General features: G+C 36.4%; 2 protein-coding genes across 7 annotated transcripts; one reads left to right on the forward strand and one right to left on the reverse strand.

The window, feature by feature from the left end:
• Positions 1-2,073: 2,073 nt before the first annotated feature.
• Positions 2,074-4,537, forward strand: LOC112518949 (polygalacturonase At1g48100). The gene is made up of 6 exons (XM_025126760.1): positions 2,074-2,524; positions 2,671-2,838; positions 3,027-3,071; positions 3,173-3,380; positions 3,480-3,561; positions 3,751-4,537. The coding sequence occupies exons 1-6, from the start codon at positions 2,129-2,131 to the stop codon at positions 4,253-4,255; spliced, it is 1,404 nt and encodes a 467-aa protein (XP_024982528.1). The 5' UTR covers positions 2,074-2,128; the 3' UTR covers positions 4,256-4,537.
• On the reverse strand, positions 2,387-21,241 carry LOC112518948 (probable inactive DNA (cytosine-5)-methyltransferase DRM3). 6 transcript variants are annotated; one of them, XM_025126755.1, is made up of 13 exons: positions 20,004-21,035; positions 19,797-19,922; positions 18,742-18,838; positions 18,523-18,569; positions 17,200-17,295; positions 16,635-16,745; positions 15,361-15,460; positions 15,027-15,124; positions 13,765-13,870; positions 8,067-8,146; positions 6,385-7,763; positions 6,251-6,302; positions 2,387-2,426 (listed from the first exon to the last, which is right to left on the reverse strand). In XM_025126755.1, exons 1-12 carry the CDS (start codon positions 20,151-20,153, stop codon positions 6,299-6,301), a joined length of 2,394 nt encoding a protein of 797 aa, XP_024982523.1. In that variant the 5' UTR covers positions 20,154-21,035; the 3' UTR covers positions 2,387-2,426; positions 6,251-6,298. The 6 variants fall into 6 exon arrangements, with proteins under 6 accessions (XP_024982523.1, XP_024982525.1, XP_024982526.1 ...); XM_025126757.1 differs by lacking the exon at positions 2,387-2,426 and adding an exon at positions 21,188-21,241 and having other exon boundaries at positions 6,097-6,302; positions 20,004-20,089; XM_025126758.1 differs by lacking the exon at positions 2,387-2,426 and adding an exon at positions 21,188-21,233 and having other exon boundaries at positions 6,097-6,302; positions 20,004-20,104.
• Between the last annotated feature and the right edge of the window lie 100 nt (positions 21,242-21,341).

Raw genomic sequence — 21,341 nt, forward strand, 5'->3', positions numbered from 1 at the left:
TTGATTAAAAATTGAATGGTTGAGATGAGGGTTGTATAGGGTGTAAGAATGGAAAAGGGTGTAGAATAACATCCCTATATATATATATATATTATATATGACGCCTTCCTTCCCAGTTGCTTGTATATGTTACTTTTTGTTTTGATCAATATATATATATATATATATATATATATATATAATCTTCATTTGTAACATGCATGCGTGATTCTTAATGTATACATACCAACAATTAACTGCTCTCCAATATGGTATCTGACAAAATCAATGAATCTTAATCAATCATCTTACATTTCAACTAAAACATTTCATTCATTCATTAATTAATTACTTCTTCTTTTTCTTTATATATATATCATTTCACCTAATTCTTTGTCATCATCTTTTTACCCCATATATTCCATTCCATTCCATTTCATTTCATATAATCTCATATACATATACATATGCATATACATATCATATATATACATATGATCATGATGACCGAGTTTCAAGAATTTGCAACTCTATGTATACCTCCTTTAATTGTTAAGAATCCAAATTATTTTAAATCACACTTTTATTTTTACATATTATAAAAAGAAAAAAACTAATGAACTTGCACTTGTTATATTTAATTTCAATCTACTAATTAAGTTTTCAAAAAAGAATGTTCTTCCACCCCATGCATATATATTCATACGGTCTATAGAGGTATGAATAATCAACGCATGCATTTTTTACATTATATATGAATAATCAAGAGTGTATTCATGTAACTATACATATTCATACAAGGTGTATGAATTAATTAATTACCATGAAATATATAACATATGAAAAATGATGGTGTAGGAGCAGGAGCAGGAGTAGGTGTAGGTGTTGGGGGGATACAAGGTGTAAGGAAGGAAAGGTAAGACCCGTGATTGGATTTATTCCATCCAATGCGTTGGACCCTACTCAACACCTTCTTAGCCACATAGAAATAAACTAAACAACAACAAAGTGTCACGAGCACACACTTTTCTTTTTTTATTTCTTTTTTATTTTATTTTATTTTATATTTTGCTTTTATATCACATGCCCTCTCAACTCTAACTCTTAACTCACCATATACATCATATATATATATATATATATACGTTTATAGCTACCACACAAACATGTAGAATCATATACTACATGACGGATTAATTGTGTGAACATAACAAACCAAAAACCTACCATATATTCATTCATATTCCCTCCTTCCTTCCTTTACTTTTATATTTAATGCCACTTGAACCTTTTCTTTTACTTCTAAATCATATCTATTACTCGTGGCATCTATTTTTTATATCATCTCATTCATTTTAATTTCAAATACTCATGCAATTAACTTTTTTTATATACCATTATACTATTCTATGATTATATATATATATATATATATATATATAACACTTAAATAATAATAATAATAAGTAAATTAATTAGGGGAAGTAAAGCAAGAATATATATATTATATAAATTTCTTTTACTTAGATGTTCCATTAATCACATCAAAATATGTACATAGTTATTTTATTTAATTTATTTTTATTACATGAGATTTGGGAATTAAATTAACTGTGTTGATGAGGAATTGACACAAATTAAAATACAAATGGCATCTTAAATGCCTACCTACAAGAATATATATATATATATATATATATATATATATATATATATATAAACTATAACACTGGAAACTATCCCATCAACATCTTAATTAATTTAAGTGTTTAAACTCATAAAATTAAATGATCAAGTTGAATTAATTGGTATATACAGCATGCATTGATGAATGAGCCAATTTCATTCTATTAAATTCTATATGGAGACTCGAGAGGCCACTTCACCAAGTCTGATTGATGGATACTGTACATGTTGTTATTATTATTAATATTAATTAAATAAATAAGAAAAAGAAAAGGCAAACCATCGTGGTATTGACACCTGTCGACCTCCTTTAATTTTTGGTTGCATGAAGCTAGCTAGCTTTTATTTATTCATTCATTCATTTAGTATAAATAAATGACAAGAGCCACTCTCCAAAACCATTATACTCTCTCAACTTCCATTTCTTACGGACAACTAACACTAGCTACTACAATTTCATTTAATGAAGATGGTCATCTTCATCTTCAAAAACATTTTCTTACTTACCCTCCTACTGCTACTTCTGTCCATGAATGTAGTGCAAGGAAGATATCATTACCACAAGAACCAGAAGGCGGCTCCACCTCCATCTGTTCCTTCTGACCCGGTTTCATCACCAGTAACCGACCCAGGCGATGGTGATGGTGATGGTGATGCTGCTGCTCCTAATTGTGTTTTTGATGTCAAGGATTATGGTGCCATTGGAGATGGGTCCACAGATGACACTGCTGCTTTCGTAGCTGCTTGGAAGGAAGCTTGTGCTGTGGAATCAGCGACTGTTTTAGTACCATCTGGTTGCACTTTCATCATAACCTCTACAATCTTCTCTGGACCTTGCAAACCAGGACTTATCTTTCAAGTAATTAATATTTCTTCTCCTTTTCTTTTCTTTCCTTTCTAAAATGCAACTAATCTCATATATGTAAAATTACAACACTAGCTACCACATACATCAAACTAACAATGTCTTCTTTATTGACTTGGAATGTGTATTTGAAAATTTAGGTAGATGGGGTGGTAATGCCACCAGCCGGTCCCGACTGTTGGCCAAAGAAAGATAGCTACAAGCAATGGTTGGTGTTCTATAAGCTTGATAATATGAGTTTGACTGGAACTGGTACCATTGAAGGCAATGGTCAAGACTGGTGGGAACTCCCCTGCAAGCCTCATAGGGTAATCAACCTTCTACGTACTTTATATTTTTCTTTACTAGATTAACTTTTAGATCTGAAAGAATGTACTTGTACCCCGTATATACATATACATATATATATATATACATATACATATATATATATATATACATATACATATATATATATAAGTGATTCATGTATATAACAAAATGTGATTTATTTCAGGGTCCCAATGGTTCAACATTGCCAGGACCATGTGACAGCCCTACAGTAAGTAGTAGCTAGTAATTATTTAATTTCACACTTAATTAATTAGGCCCTTGATGTGTATTAATTATATATATCTAATTAAGGGTGTTTTGTGTCCTCAGTTAATTCGGTTCTTCATGAGCTCAAATTTGGCAGTGACTGGACTACGCATCCAAAATAGTCCTATGTTCCATGTGAAATTTGACGGATGTGAAGGGGTACTCATTGATAAACTCTCTATTTCTTCTCCTAAACTTAGCCCCAACACCGACGGAATCCATATTGAGAACACAAAGTCTGTGGGCATCTACAATTCAATGATAAGCAATGGTATATGTTTTACGGATTAAATCAATTAATTAATTAATTATCAAGTATTAGATAGATAAAAATATGTTGGGAAGAATGATAATGAATTATATATTACAGGGGATGATTGCATTTCAATTGGACCTGGTTGTGTAAATGTTGATATAGAGGGTGTCACTTGTGGGCCTAGTCATGGGATCAGGTAATTAAATTCTTCTTCTTCTGCATCTTTCTTACTTAATGGACATCTAATATACATATATATCTATAATATATATATATATATATATATATTATAGTTTCTTTGTTACTTAATTGACATCTAATATATACATATATATATATATATATAGATATATGGTAATAAATGATGTATATATGGTTGGTGCAGCATTGGGAGCCTTGGGGTACACAACTCCCAGGCGTGCGTTTCTAACATAACCGTACGCAATGCCGTGATACATGATTCTGATAATGGGGTTCGGATCAAGACATGGCAGGGTGGGGCAGGGTCGGTCACAGGGATCGCTTTTGAGAACATTCAAATGGAGAATGTGAGGAATTGTGTGATCATAGACCAGTACTACTGCTCAAATAAAAACTGTGTAAACCAAACGTCAGCCGTGTATGTCAGAGACATCTCGTTCAGGAACATAAAGGGAACGTATGATGTGCGAAGCCCTCCCATCCATTTTGCTTGCAGTGACAGTGTAGCTTGCACCAACATAAGCATGTCTGAGGTTGAGTTGTTGCCATATGAAGGGGAATTGGTGGATGATCCTTTCTGTTGGAATGCTTATGGAGTGCAGGAGACCCTTACCATACCTCCAATTGATTGTTTACAAGATGGTATGCCACAGTCGATATCAGATAAAGTTGAATATGGCTGCATTTGATCGTATATCTGAATTCAATTTAAGTTGTAGTTTGATTTAGATATCTATAGAGTTTATTATTATTATTATTATTAATACTGTATAGAGCCCAATACCTAGCCATATATCTGAATTCAATGGGGGTACTTTTAGGTTGTAGTTTAATTGTGTCCCTTGTGTTGTTGGATCAATTAGCCTAGTGTAGGGCCCATCCTTATTGCGTGATGAGGCTCCAATTTCTCCTTTATATGTTATGTACTTGTCTACATATATACATGCATACTAGGTTCACTTTTCAATCTCCATTTCTCTGACTTCAAGCAACTTAATTGAAATACATTTCTTTGGACCATTTTATACTTAATATATATATATATATATATATATATATATATATATATATACACTTGTTTGTTTCTTCCATATATGAACAATTGAATGGTTGAGATTACTTTTTATAATTCTTATTTGATTTTTCACCTTATACATAAATGAGTATACATCCACTTGTAAAGGCTGGCTTTGGAATGAGAATTCTGAGTTACAATCAAGGTAAAGGGTTGTTTGTTTACCTCTTAATAGTTCCATTAAGAAACAACCTCTGAATAGTTAAGAGGTGAATCTTGTTTGACAAAAAAAAAAAAAAAAATTTGGTCTCTTAATGGTTCTAAAATCCTCTAAATGATTTTGTATCCTGGATCCCCCTTAACCATCAAGAGCCCTAATTTCATCATACACAATTACCAAACAATTATATTTCATTTTGCACTATATCATGAGAGTCTCTTAATCATTCTACACCAAACCATTCAGCAATTATCAAACAGCCCCTAAATAATTGATCTCTTGTTGTACCCTCGCTTTCTAATTTTGATAAGTCATATATAACTTTCCATTTTTCTTAAAAATTATCAATAATTTCTTTTCTTTCTTATCCTTTCCATTTACCTATCAATAATTTCGTTATATATAACATATTGAAAAGCATTTGATTATTTAACAGATATTTTATTTTCTAATGTCCAGCATTGCCTTATATGTAATAGATGGAGTAATTAACAAGTTAAAATATCAAATAAACTCCAACTTTCTTTAAGTTTTATTTCTTAAAAAATCTTGAATTTTCAATATTATAAATATTAAAATTATTGTCTATATAGAAATCTTTTAATTTCTATAACATTCATATTTTACCTTCTTTTAAACAATAAAAATAAAAGCTCAAATTTTTTTTTTTAAATATCTTTAACATATGAACTCACAGATTTGAAAACCCATAGATATATCTCCATTTTAAAAAAAACTTTTTATCTTAAATATAAAAAAAAATTAATTAAACAAATTATATAAAAAAAGATATTTTATTCGACACCCAAATTGATATATTTCTATCAAATTCTCAATATTGGCATTTTTATTCACATACAATAATTTTATTATATCATACAACAATTTATTAAGTTTCAAAAAACTACATCATAACCAAATGTACAAGATAAAAATTGAACCATGCCAATGTACTCTATAATATAATTAACAAACAAGTATCTCCTTTTCTTAAAACCACATATATCTACAATATAAATCGAGAGATGAAATAAAGGTAGATGGTATTGCACTGCATTGCCCATATACACTTCTAATATATATTAAGAAAAAGATATAACTCCCAACCTAAAAAGACGTTTTACAAATTCTGGTGGCTTAAAAAGGAAAAGCCATTTGGGCCTCTTCTATGCTTTTGTATCAAAGCAAAGTAAGATGATCCATTTTATGGTTTAATATAAAAATAGTAGTATTCTGTTGGAAAAGATACAAAAACCTTATTTCAAACAAGTAAATGATATACTAGAAAACCGCATAGACATGATATATTCTTTTTCATTTCTAAATATAGAAAAAAAGATTTCTATCTCAAGTCACATCACATAATAATAATAATAATAATAATAAGTACTAACCACCTTCTAAAAGATGATGAATCTACAAAAAAGAAGAGATGAACATAAGGGATACCTTTCTTTTGGGTGAGTGGATGGATGCATCCTGCAGCAACAACCTTCATCAACTGCATATTGTAAACACCAACATTCTATATTAACATCTTTTACACGTTAACCCAATCAAGGTTCTTGATTTATAACAATCACCTGGTCTTTATTGCACTCCTAACTCGTTGCAGAACACGAACAAACTCATAAAACAGTGAAAAGTCCAACCCTGCAAAACTCTCAGTTTCTGCAGCAGCCATGGTAACACTTTTCGGAGCGTATGTATACGGGTTTTGGCATATGATAAAATCAAAAACACCAAACTTCTTGATCAGACTTTCAAGCTTACTGCTCGATAACTTTTGAATGTTTTCAATCTGCACCAACTCCCCTGTCTGATCTGACTTGTCCCACCACTGTCTCAGAATCTTACGCTTTATCTCTGACGGCTCAACTGACACAACTGCCTTCAAACGAATCCCAAGTCGGTTTAAAGTGATTTCGGCCCCTCCAACTCCACTGTAGATTGAAAGCAAGGTTAATCCTTCAGGGTACATAGACTTCAAAACAGACAAGTGATATCCTAATGTGTCTGTTTGGAACGAGTGTTTCAGAGACTGCAGCCTTTCTCCTAGGCTGAGCCCATCTTCTCGAGTGTGATACATCGGGTACCCAAGAATCCTTTCCACCAATTCAGGTTCAATGGGTGATACTCGGTTGCGGCCCACCCACATGAGATTCAAGCTCCTGCATTGGTGAAGAAGGTCCTTTTGCTGTTCAACAGAAAGTAGTCCCTTAGAATCAATCAATATATTTCTGAGCCTATCACAGAGCTGGGAAATTCCAATAGTTTCAGAATTGATACAGGTCAACTGTTTTCTTGTATCCCACGATGGCCAGTACTTCTTTGTTTGTGGTATCACTTCTTCTATTGTCATCGGTGGCTTCGGCAGGATGTGAAACCGGTTTTTGGTTGGGAGATTATGTATATAGCCTTCTTTCCTACTCAAGGCTGAGAAAAACTGAGTGTTGACAAATTCAGGCTCGATTGCATACAAGAATTGAGATATTTTGACCCATGAATCCTGAGACAAGTTCATAACATTCCCGTAGAAAAATAACGGAGCTTTGGCTACCATTTGATCCACACTGCTACATGAAACAGGCTGGATCAGTTTTGGCACTCCAGTTGCTGCCATACGTCTTGCTTTATACTTGAGCTGTCTCTGTAATACCTTGGAACTCACTGGAGGTTTTGGTACAGTGCATGCTGGTCCAGAATAACTATTCAAATCATCAAATTCCGGTTTTGGTCTCTGTATAGTAATCAGTTCATCAGCAGTTTCTTCTTTTGGCTGCTTTCCTTTACAGCTGTCACCTATGTCAAAGTCTCTAATCTGAGAAGCAGCAGCCTGACTACTTTCTTCTGTTCTTAATGCTAAATTACTATAAAAACTGGCATCTAAGACTCTTTCTGCCCCCATAGATGAAGACTTGAATTTATTTCCAGTCATCCAGGAATTGGCTCCGAAAGGATCCTGTAAAGTCAAGACACGTCCATTAAGTAAGATCAATGCTACTTAATACAAGGCCAAACTCATCAATGATGATGAAAGTGGAAAAGAAAAATGGTGCACCAAGGCATCTGGACTTTGTGAGGATTCAGAATGAGGGAACTCTTTGAATACAGTCTTGCCTTGCATTTGCAGTTGCCAAAGAGGCCATTTCCAACCCATGACCATCCAGTCACAAAGAAGTAACCTTATAGGTTGCTTCATAGCTCACCCTCGATGAGCGAATAAACAAGAAAAACTGAGATCCTGAGTTAGGTAAAGGACAACCTCTTCTGTCTTGATGCAAGGGCCACCCATTCGATCGCAAACAATCGAGTCAGCAAGCTCCGATATGGACACCTCCGAACCTGATACAAGACAAATTAAATGGTAATATCTTTCACAAAAATGGCTAATATTTTAACTGCTGCTGATTCGATTCAATTATGAACTGTGATAAATTGATGCTGCTGCAAAATTTAACTAAATAATATAAATATTTCTTGTTGAAGAATTAGACAAAAGCAAAAAAAGAAAATAAGGATGCATCCTGGATGATTAGATAATATGGTAAGAACACGATACAAAATAAGATTTCGGAGATGTACAGGTAATTTAGCATCTCTAAGTTTTTAATATTGGAAGTCAAAATCATATGGTAATTTTTTTGAGGGTGAATCAAGCTGCATACTATTTTGAGTTTGTAATGTGTGCTTGACATCTTAAGAGAAATTAACCTAAATCCTCAACACACACCCCACCCCAAAACAGGGCCTTGGTACACCTCCGTTAAGGTTCACGTACAAAAGAAGAAGCAAATGAGGTGGGCTTTATATATTTTAGTGGGTGCTGTTTAAAATAAGGCCCAGGGGCTGTTTTGGGCTTTTACTTTTTCAATAATGAGTAGGAATCCCTTTTTGTTGGGAGGGGTGCTTTTTCGGTTTGCCATTCAATTTTGGTGTCAATTGTAATTTGCGGTTTGTTCTGGGAGAGACCATGGCCTCTCGAATGCCATTGGAGTGATTTTGCTTTCATTCCTTTAATTCAATTCCATCAATTCATATTAGTGTACACCAAATTGGTATCAGAGCAGCAACGATTCAGAGATGGCGACCCATAGTGTGGCGATAAGGGTGGAGGATCTGGAGAGTAGCGTCAGATCAATAGAAAAGGGGAAGCGGACGATTATCGAGCAGATGGGACAAGGTAACAAGTAAGTTGAATTCAATTCTGATTTCCGAGGGTGAGGATTAGTCGGGATCGAATGGGAGAAAGAAGAAGGAAGGATATAATATGAATCGTTTTTTAGCCGTGAAAGGAAGAAAACTTGAGATACCTGCATTCGATGGGACTGATCCAGACAAATGGATTCTCAGAGCCGAGCGATATTTTTCGTTGAATCGTTTGCATTCGATGGGACTGATCCAGACAAATGGATTCTCAGAGCCGAACGATATTTTTCGTTGAATCGTTTGAATCAGGAGGAACAAATAGATGTGTTGTTTATTGCCTTCGAAGGAGATGCCCTAAAATGGTTCCAGTGGGAACACAAGCAACAACCGATCACTAGATGGGAAGATTTGAAACGTACGACGCTACGTCAATTCAGATCATTGGCGGCTGGATCATTATGCGAGCAATTTCTGGCGATTGAACAAGAGGGAACCATCAACGAGTATCGTCGCAAATTTGTGGAGTTCGCTGCTCCACTAGATGGAATAGTGGAGGAGGTTTTCTTAAGCCAGTTCATTAATGGCTTAGAAAAAAAAATCAAAGCGGATGTTCACTTGATGAATCCAATAGCATTAAGTGATGCAATGGAGATGGCATCGAAGATCGAGGTTAAGAATAAGTTGATTAGCAGGGATTAAATTCCAATATCTAATAGGAAGAGCACGAGTGTGGGATCAGAGGCTCGTAACACGTTTACTCAATCGGTAGCATCGTGTAACTCATCAGCAAGATCAAGATCCGAATTTAGAAGATTGTCTAATCAGGAAGTCTAACAAAAACGAGCACTGGGCCTCTGTTATCGTTACGATGAGAAGTATTCGCCGAGGCACAGATGTAAGAAGAAGGAGATGCGTGTCATTCTCGTACAGAAAGACACAAATGAGGAGGAAGGGTTCGAAACTGAAGAGAAATCTCTGAATACGGTCGATGATGTGGACTTAGGTCAGAAGGTGTAAGTAAATCTGAATTCCGTGGTAGGATTAACAAATTCTAAAACGATGAAAATGGAGGGAATCGTTGGTGAGCAAAAAGTGACAATCCTCATCGACGGTGGGGCCACGCACAATTTTATTTCAAAGGATGTGGTTGGGAAACTGAATTTGGAAATAGAGGAGACGTGAGAGTATACAATCACGATGGAAAGAGGAAGGCGTTTGCAGGCACGTGACACTCATGATACAAGGACTGGACGTTGTAAAAGATTTAATACCCATACAATTGGGAAATAGTGATGTGATACTGGGGATGCAATGGGTAGAGTCACTCGATGCCACTTACATAAATTGGAAGCATCAGATCATGAAATTCACAATCGGTGGTAAATCGGTGTCGTTGAAAGGACATCCGACTTTAGGCAGATCTAAAGTGTCACTTAAGACCATGGGAAAAGTGATCCAGAAAGAACATGGTGTTTTGGTGGAGTTAGAATCGTGTGAAACTGGAGATGAGACGGGAAAAGAAGAAGAATCGGTGCTAGAGCCGTTATTGAACGAGTTTGATCGAGTCTTCAACATGCCTCAAGGTTTACCTTTGATTCGTGGAAGAGAACATGGGATTGTTTTAAAAGAGGGACTAAAACCTGTGAATGTATGCCCGTATAGATATCCCCACTACTAAAAGGATGAGATAGAGAAGTTGGTAAAAGAAACGTTTGATGTGGGGGTTATTTGGCCTAGCTCGATCCCTTTTTCGAGCCTAGTTCTGCTAGTGAAGAAAAAAGACGAAAGCTGGAAGTTTTGTATAGATTACAGAGCACTAAATAAAGCCACGATGGTCGATAAGTTCCCAATTCCCGTCATAGATGAGCTGTTGGACGAGCTCTAGGATGCCCGGGTATTCTCGAATCTGGATTTGAAATCCGGTTACCACCAAATCAGAATGGAAGAAGGGGATGTTTGAAAGACGGCATTTCGTACTCATCAAGGGCATTACGAATTTCTCGTAGTGCCTTTCGGGTTGGTCAACGCACCAGCCACATTTCAAGGTCTGATGAACAAGGTGTTCAACAACGTATTACGGAAATTTGTTTTGGTGTTTTTCAACGACATCTTGGTTTATAGCAAATCTAGTTATGAACTTCAAAGTGGTTCTGAACATTTTATCTCAACATAACCTTTACGCCAATAGAAAAAAGTGCGAGTTCGGTCGGGATAAGCTAGGTTATTTGGGCCACGTCATTTCAGGTGAGGGAGTGGAGGTTGATGGCTCCAAAATCAGAGGCATAGTTGATTGGAAATCCCCCATGACGGTCACAGAGTTACGGGGATTTTTAGGCTTGTCCGGTTATTACCGGAAGTTTATACGAGGGTATGGAATGGTGGCCGCTCCTCACGGATTTGCTCAAAAAAAACCACTTTCAGCGGACAGATGCGGCGTAGTGTGCTTTTGCGGAATTGAAAAAGTTGTCGACAGCCCCAGTTCTCCCAACTTCTCGTTAGATTTCGTTATTGAGATGGATGCCTCAAGTTATGAATTGATGGTTGTGCTGATGCAGAACGAGCAGCCGATCGCTTATTTCAGCCAAGCTTTGGGACTTTGAGCCAAGCAAAAGTCCGTTTACGAAAAGCAATTGATGGCGATTGTATTCGCCGTTCGCATGGAGGTTGTACTTGCTCGGTGGACACTTTACCGTTTGTAGTGATCAATGAAGCCTTCGATTTTTGTTGGAACGACGAGTAGTTGAACCGAAGTATCATAAATGGGTTAGTAAACTTTTGGGTTACGAATTTTCAATAGTGTATAAACCGAGTAGTTCTAATCAGGCAGTCGATGCTCTGTCTCGAAAGAAAGAGGTGGTCGAGTGCTCAAGCATGGGTGGTCCACAATGGAGACAAAGGGATAGTTTGAAACAAAAGATTGACGAGGATGATCATTAAAAAAAATCAAATATGATCTGTTAATCGATGCAACAGCCCATAAGGGATTCGAACTTAGACAAGATTTATTGCTATACAAAGGGAGATTGGTTCTATCGAGAAAATCAAAGTTGATCCCACTATCGTTTGAGGAATTCCATAGCTCATCGATAGGCGATCATGGTGGAGAGGATCGCACTTATTAGCGTATCGCGGCTAAAGTTTTCTGGGTAGGAATGAGGAAAGACATCGTTGACTAGGTAAAGAAATGCGAGGTTTGTCAAAGGAACAAGAACCTCAGTGGGTCTCCAGCAGGTTTGTTACAACCATTGGCTCTTCCTACTATGGTCTAGGAAGAGATATCGATGGATTTCATCGAAGGGCTACCACAATCTAATGGAATGAGCATGATTCTGGTAGTGGTCGATAGTTTTAGTAAATATGTCCATTCGGTCTCAAACATCCTTCCGACGCTCAATCCGTAGCCGACGTTTTTGTTAAGGAGATCATTCGGCTACATGGTATTCCACAATCCATAGTTTCTAATCGAGTAAGGTATTTCTCAGTGAGTTCTGGAGAGAGCTCTTTTAGTTGCAAGGTTCTAAGCTGAATTACAGCACTGCTTACCATCCACAATCCGATGGTCAGACCGAAGTGGTCAACAAATGCTTGGAACAATACTTACGGTGTTAGGTCTCGGACAGATCAAAACAGAGGAGTCAGTGGTTAGCATGGGCCGAATTGTCCTATAATGCGTCCTTAAAATGTTCCCCCTTTAAAGTGCTTTATGGAAGGGACCCTCCTCCGTTGCTACGTTATAAATCAACAGCCTCGAACTTACAGTCAGTGGAACAAGAACTAACGACCAGGGATGAGATTCGGGATGAAGTTAGAATGCATCTCTTGAAAGCCCAATGTAGAATGAAACAACAAAAAGATTTACAACGCAAAGAAATTGAGTTTGTTGTGGGAGATTGGGTTTTTCTAAAATTGTGCCCTCCCTTATCGTCAGAAGTCGTTGAATAAGGGGAATAACCCAAAGCTGCTAGCAAGATTTTATGGCCCTTACAGAATCTCATTAAAAAATAGGCCAAATGGCCTACAGATTAGTACTACTGGATGGAGTAAAAATCCACCCAGTTTTTCACGTATCGCAACTGAGGCAAGCTATGAGAGGTTGCGTGAATGCTAAAAACATTCCCTCGCAAATTTCGGATGACATGGTGTTACAAGCAGAACCAGAGGACTTGATGGATATGTGCATTTAGTGCCAAATGGGGATCCAGGGCAGTTGGAAGTCTTAGTAAAATGGAAGGGTTTATTAGATTTGAATCTTCTTGGGAACTATTAGATCCCTTGTTGCAGCGGTTTCCTGATGAGCACCTTGAGGACAAGGTGCTTTCTTTGGGGGGAAGTGTTGGTACACCTCCTTTAAGGTTCACGTACAAAAGAAGCAGCAAATGAGGTGGGATTTTTATATTTTAGTGGGTGCTGTTTAGAATAAGGCCCAGGGGCTGTTTTGGGATTTTTACTTTTTCAATAATGAGCGGAAATCCCTTTTTGTTGGGAGGGGTGCGCTTTCTGTTTGCCATTCAATTTTGGTGTCAATTGTAATTTGAGCCTTGTTCTGGGAGAGACCATGGCCTCTCGAATGCCATTGGAGTGATTTTGCTTTCATTCCTTTAGTTCAATTCCATCAATTCGTATTAGTGTACACCAGACCTATTACTTACAACTTCATTTTGGATTCCACCATGTTGCAAGTTTATATCCACTCAAGACACCATTATAAATTACCCAAGCAAATAAATAGAACCACAAACCTGGTTTCCCATGTTCAAATTTAAAGCAAAGATCCAACTATAGTAAAATGTAAAATATTGTGAAGATATACTCACCATACTTCTCAATGGCCGCAGAAATTTCCTGTTCAGAGAAGCCTATTTCAAGCAGTCTAAGTGTCTTGTCCATGGTCCCAAACAAGGTCTCAGTGGTGGCATCCTGCTAATTTTAAGCTGAATAAGTATTTAAGCAAACAACATGACTTGTACATGAATATTTATACATAGTCTAGGCAAAACATTCAACAACATCTGTTGATAAACAAGTAAATATGATGTATGCCAAACTTTAGCACATCACTGCAGAAATGACATTTAATATCTAACCTCAGAATTTGTGTATGCAATAATTCATGTTTTTAATTATCAGCAACAAAGAGAGATATTTTTTTTTGATAGGGAGGGGGGAGACCCCTCCAGATCAAGATAAAACACTAAAACGCTAAAACAGCAACAATGAAGCGCTCGGGTAGGAGGAAACCTCAACTACCAGAATCCAAGGCACCCCAAGGGGAAAGAAAGAGAGAGACAAAGAAGAAGAAGGACGAGAAAAGAGGGAAAAGGAGAGAAAGAAGAAAGGGAGAAGAAGAGAAGAGGGAAGAGAAAGAAAGAGAGAGAAGAAGAGAGAGAGGAAAGAGAGATATTTTTTGTCGTAATGAATATGTAACTTCATTCTTTAAATGATAGAAAGCGACAGTTCCTTTCTCTGTATCTGATTACCACTACAAATTAGCAAAATAAACCCTCCTTGGACAAAAACGAAGATATGAAAAAAAGAAAATCATAGGTTTTATGGTTGATTTTGAGAGATCAACTACCTTTGAACCAAAAGCGAATATCAAAAGACATTGGTAAAAAATGGTAAAGTACAATGGAAATGTATAAAAGTTCAAGAAGTACAGCTTGAAAATAGTCGTTTTGACACTCCAAGATAAATGTGACTCTTCTTCTAGGAGATGGAATAAGAGCAGAAATATGAACAATGTTGTCACTATAAGAAAATATAGCAATGGATATAAATACAAAATAGTGAATAATGAAATCATAAGAACAGACACAAGCAATAAACACCATTACCGAGATAAAATATGTTATGCAACAGCTTCATAAGAACTAATGGAAATCGACTAATCAATGTAAGAATGCTCCAGCTACCTCAAAATGAAGGCATTAATCTAAAAGAGATGAACTAAGTTGCAGCGAATAACAAAAAACAGTGCTTCAACAGTGCAATGATCCTTTTAACAAGTAAAACAACGTGATAAAATGTTCAACAAAAGACACTGAGAAAAGCTCATGATAAATGAAATTTCAGAAACCTCGCTCTTTGTTTCAAGTTTCTTGTTTGAATCGTCTGCACTATCCATCTGAGCAGCAAAGATGAAATCTACAAGTTCGTCAACACGAGCATCTTCGCCTGTCAACAAACACAAGATGATATCTGCATTTCATGCCTCTGTGCCACATGATTTTTTGCTATATAAGTGGGAAAAACAGGCCAGGAATCTCATATTCAAACTACCCCTACTAGTTTGGTACAAGGCTTCTTGTTTGTTGTTGTTGTGACATTGAAATATGGAATTAGATAACTAGCATAAAAAAAACTTGGTAAAATTTGTTTTGTATGATTTAGAACGATTGAAGTTACAATACCAAATTTGTTCATTGCAAACTCAATTTCCTCCATAGTGAAGTTCATCATCAGTAAAGATGCCTTTTTGTCTTCAGTAACATTGCAACACTGATCGGGGTCCTGCATAGATTAAAAAAATTCATAAACATCACATGAAGGGTCCAAAACAGCATAAAAATGGAAATATCATGATAGCAATGATCTTCCTAAGAAAAAGCAACCTCACTATTGGTGCCAGAAGTAGATAGTCAACCACAGCCAAACCAGAAAAAGGAATCATATGAGAGTTATTTTGACATACTTGATATTACACTTTTATAGGGCCTAGTCCCTACTATAGATGGGGAAGGGGTAGAAAGCAGTCAGATAGGATAACATTGTCCTGGCAGGATTGGAGTCAGGGGATCTGGTCCTAGTACTTGGTTTCACGAGTCTCAGTATTTTAGTTAGTTCTATTCTAACTGCAGTGTTCCTGCATCTGTGCTCTCTGTTGCAATTGTTTATTACCCTTGTGATTTTTCCATTGCCTTGTGCTCTCAACTGTGCTTTCAAAATCCTTGCAGCTTACAAAAAACTTTTGGACAAAACTTTTCCGGAAGGAGGGTATGCGAGGGTCGTCACGAAAATAGCCTCTCTACTCTACCCGGGTGTCTGCGTACATCATACAACTACGTTTCGTTTGGTTTTAATATCACTCTTTCACAAGCAAATGAGAAGGTCAAATTCTATTAAAGCTATCAAATTATGCATATGTTCATAATTTCTGTACTGAAGATATCCACTTCCCGGTGGTCATGAAAAATAGCTCCTAAATAAAATTGTCAAGTTTTTTCCAATATCTACCCTTGTACCATATCACCAACACATACTTATCTTTTATCCATTCAAACCAACATTACCGGACTCATGCTATGCTAAAAAACTAGCAAAATTATAGACTAGGCATGATGACTTGCTAATATGCAACTTGTGGGTAGTAGGTTTAAATTTGCATTTGGTATGCTTGCGCTTAACCATTTGGTGCACTTTGGAACCTGTGTTTGGGTGTGTGCTTTTCTGGATTGGTGACATTGTTTATTCAAGATAACGCATGCATATTTGAGACTTACACAGGTTCAAATCTAGTTGAGTGTAAAAGTTATTATCGACAACAAATTGAGAATAAGATTTAATTATCAGCTATATAGGAACTAGTTTCTATGCATATTAATGAAAAGAAAACATCCACAACACTATAGCGGAGGCTCACAAGTACAATTCTGCTGAGAACACACCATAGCAACCATAGACTCACCTCTTTTAAGGGAATAGTTGTACGGACAGTGCTCCGACTGCTTATATCCTTCTCATCACCGAATAAGCAATCCAGAGAATCAGATGATTCTGAATGTGATATACAATGAGCCTGTTGATTTCACATACAATGTTGCTTTCAACTAAGTCAACAGTCAGTTATTTGAAGCTAAAAAATGGCAACAAAAACATGGTCTATAAAGGTATTTCCCGCTAGTAGTTCACAATCATTATTTACTTCTAATTCAACAGTTCTCTGTCCCTTTTACCAAACCATTCCACAAGGTAAAATCTTTTATTTGATTAAGATGATAAGACCATGACCACCAACCAACCGCCTGGTGATTTGCCTATTAGGTTGATGATAGCAAGTGTCCTACCAAAACAAAACTAAATGAAAGAATATCAATGGAGGAAATCGTTCGAACAAATAAAAAAAGAGTTGCTTATCATACAGATACCTAGAAGAAACTATTATAGAACAATAATTAACTGTTAAAGATAACTCTCACAGTAAGAACCAGTCCTGCAGAAAAAGATAAACAAGGTCAAGAGGTAGTGTTTACCTTCCTCTTTCCGCTACCTTGAGCTAATTCCTCGTCTTTGTCCAGGACTGAGCCATTAGCAGAATGCAATGATCTGGCCTTTGATGTTTGAAGATCCTATTGTGTTAAGATAAGATCATTCATATCCCATCCTTGAACTCTCAATAGTAAATTAATGCAAGCAAAAATTATAAAAATATTTTAAACATATGTCCCCCGTTTTTTCATGTGTCTTAAAACCAAACATGCAACACAAATTAGAAAGAATACCGGATATACACCGCTCAATTTGATCACTTACAGAAGGCTAAAAGCGAATAAATATATCTATGACGAGAAGATAAAAAAAGAAGACGTCAAAAGAATTAATTAGTTTATAATATCATAATTTCTTACAATTAAATGAAATTTCGAGGAATTTTTTAAAATAATTGCAGTTTTCATTGCTTTATATATGTATTTGATACTTCGTTTTAAATCCCAAAAGGACCGGTTAGGACTGCTGGTCTGGATTTGGTCCTAAATTTTTGGCGAAGACCCGGACCGGTCTTTTTCTTCTGGCCTATATAGGATCTCTTAAGGCCCAATCCTTGTGCACCTCTAGCCACACTTGTAGGAGACAAATATGGTGATCCCCATATTGGATGTAGAGGCCCAATATAATACCAAGGCAACTCAGCAGTAAGCACTATTAGAAATCTTCAACAAGAACAAGTCTTCACCTAGTGAAGATAGTTTAAGTCACATTGACAAAGAAAGCATTATTGTGTCATAGAAAGAGAAAGGTGGAGTGAGAAAACAAGGGCTCTAAGCTAACTTTGACCTGGGTGAATGTTGTTGCAGACTTGTAGTTACATGCCTGCCAGCTCCAGCATAGGGGGTGCTTATTAGAAATGAAGATGGCAGGGAGAAAAGAAATAAAGCTCACAGTAAGTGAAATGCTACTTCATACTCCCTTTAACCCATGAAAATTGCAATAATTGACTGTACAAGTTGTTTGATAGAAATGTGGGACTGCTACTCACATCTTTAAGATGCCTTCAATGATGAAAAGTAGAGGGATCTTAAGGAGCAAAAGTAATAGAATCACTAGTTTGTATTTTGTAACTAAAATGCGTAAATGTGTAATTTTAGATTGCAAATTTGCCGAAAATGAAACATGCTATTTTGATGGGACATCTTAAAATGAAAATACAGGAATCTTTCATGAATGGAAGAGGCATCTTTTTTAAGGAATATGGAAGTAGAGAAAAGATGATAACAGTTCTGCCATAGATAGGCCAAAGTAAAGGACCCCCCAAAAAAATATAAAAATTATCAGATCGTATATTTTCAAGGACTTACGGAATATGCAAGGAGAGTCTCCAGTAATAAATTCATATTCTCTTCACCTACATTACAGAAATAAAATTTAATGTCAGATAAAAATCAAACATTCCCCTCAACATGGTCCTGAAAACATCAGAAAATCAGAAAAACTTTACAATGAAAGTAGATGCCATCATACAGACTCAAAGCTCAACCATATCTCCCTAGAGAAGTCTAGTTTTTTGCTAAACTTACCATTTTGTCTGATAGCTTTCTCAATAAGATCCAGTGAGAATCCCATCCCTATGAGGGATGATCTTATATTGCTTCCAGATGAGCTCGCACCATTGTCCTGAAAAAGGTGAGTTGTTAAATGTGAGGAGATGGGGGAGACAGGAAGTATGATTACACACTTGTAAGAACTTATTAATATAAAATATGTAAGAATAAAATACCATTATAGCCACATAGATGTGCATGTTATTTATTATTCATGTCCAGCTGCAAACCACTTGATGCATTAATGCTTCATAGAATAGGTCAAACTATTATATCATAGACCTTATGTTCTTAATTACAGATTGTGCAAGACACGGTGGTGAATGAGATCAACTTAACATGACAGCGAATGTAACTAGGAAAGACGATGAATATCATTTCATGTAATGGAAAATCAAAATGCACTCTTTGTTATTTCCTGCCTCTGACATTAGGAAACAAGCAGCAAAAACAACCATATAGTGCATGTGTTGAAGATTTTAGTTGAAGATCTTAAGTTTGCAAGATAAGCAATGAATCCGAATGCACAGTACCTTGTATTGCACAAAGAACATGATTTTCAAGCCATACATGGTTATGTATCATTGTTTTCTGTACAACACAATCATCCAAGAATTATTGACTCACTAGGAATGATTAGTTGCATAATAGAGGAAGACCTTTCAACTGTTCATGATCTGCAGCACCAACGCCAAGATACTTCATATGCAACTGAGACAGAAATTGAGGAGCTGACCTTTACCAATCTATCTAATTGCCTTAGACCATATAAACTGATGGAAATTTGATGGGCAATAACAAGCAGTCACTGAATTGCACAGGTGTAAATCAGCTGCTCAAGACAGCATATCCTACCAATCTACTCTCACTACCAACTTGCACAATCCCCATGAACATTGATCATAATCTCCACATACAAGTTAAGCGTTATGCAAGGAACGCAGCAATATGGCGGACAAGAGAAATGGTTATGAAAAAAATAGTAAACATTAAAAGCATACAAAAAAGACAATAATTTATAAGAGACGTACCCTAATATGGCTTGAGTACATGTTCTCACGATGAAAACCATTATAATCAATTGCCTCTACTTTCGTGATGGTTCCAGTCTCAGGCTTAAGCTCATCATCACTATCTGATAGATTAGTTATTTCATACTGCACAATTAAGGCAACAAAAAAATTATTATAAAACACAATAATGGATCATGGAAGTCTCTGACTAATGATTTACCATACCATCTTGACAATAAAAGAAGCTGGCAAGCTTAAAACATAGCTTTCAGATGATGTCAAGTTGCACAAACCAAGCCCTTTTAAAACAACTGCAAAATCAACAACTGAATTAATGTAAATAAAACTAGAGAATATATAGAATTTAGACAGCATCTATATGGTCCAGACTCTAGAGCCTGATATTAAAGAGAAAGACGCAACATGAGTTTTTATACGTAATGCTTGAACTTGAAGCACAAAATGCTTCCTAATTCTAGGGAGGCCAAGTGATGGTTCAGTGTTTTCACAATCTACCAAGACAGTCAATAAAATGAGTGAACGGCCTTCCTTGAATTCATGGGTCACAGCTATATGGACTGAATTCAGGTTAATGCAACTTAAGGATTAGCTCTCTGCCGTTCAAAACTACCAAAATAGATGATGTAACACTTCCTTCCTTATAGTAATGGCGTGCCAAAATTATGGGTATTATTGCATTTTCAAGGGGTGTGTCATGAGCATCCAAGAAGATGGAGGTGCTGGATACAATGGCAGGGAGGTGTATCAATAGCACATACCATACAGCTTGAGGACCATAGCCAAGAAAATGGTTTATGTTAAAGCACTGCCTCAGTCAGTTGGACGCTTCATAATTCCAGGAATGCAAGAGACCTTAGGTCTCAATAATGGAAGTATCACGTGGGAAGTTGGAGATAGCTCAACAAGGGATCAAATCTTTGCTGAAAAATCAAGAATGGATGTAGCAACGAGGAGACCAGTGGTCGAGAAGGGTGATGACGTTCAAGATCATTTATTCTTAAAAGGAAGAAAATGCTCAAATCCCCCGATAGTTGAAAACCTCAATTGTTTTTTGTAGTTTTCACCATTGATCCCCTCGGCTCACTCTTGGTACCTCCAAGTGCATATGTGTTGCAAAATATTGGTCTAAATAAGAATAGGACACCAATTATAGAATTCAAAAATAAGCATAAAGAATAAACGTAAGTAGCAAACTAACAAAATGCGTTGAAATAAAATCTTGAGCAATGCAAAGCATATAAAAAGTGAAGCGGCGAAAACAGTAGTGGCTTAGAAAACCCTTATTTAGGCTTTCAAAATTAAGCAATCGGCAACGGACGAAGTTATTTAATACACATTCGAGTGAAATAAACAGATAGGCGGAGGAGGAGGAGGTGATGGAAGCATACCAGTATCGAGGGTATGACCGGAGAAGGGAGAAACTTGAGAGGAAGAACGGGAACGGGAACGGGAACGGGAACCGGAACTGGAATGGAACCGGAACCGGAAGGAGTTTGGGGGAAATATATTGCAGACCAAATAACAAAAATCAACCCTTTACTT

Source organism: Cynara cardunculus (assembly GCF_001531365.2).
Source record: "Cynara cardunculus var. scolymus isolate 2C chromosome LG 10, CcrdV1, whole genome shotgun sequence".
Taxonomy (NCBI): domain Eukaryota; kingdom Viridiplantae; phylum Streptophyta; class Magnoliopsida; order Asterales; family Asteraceae; genus Cynara; species Cynara cardunculus.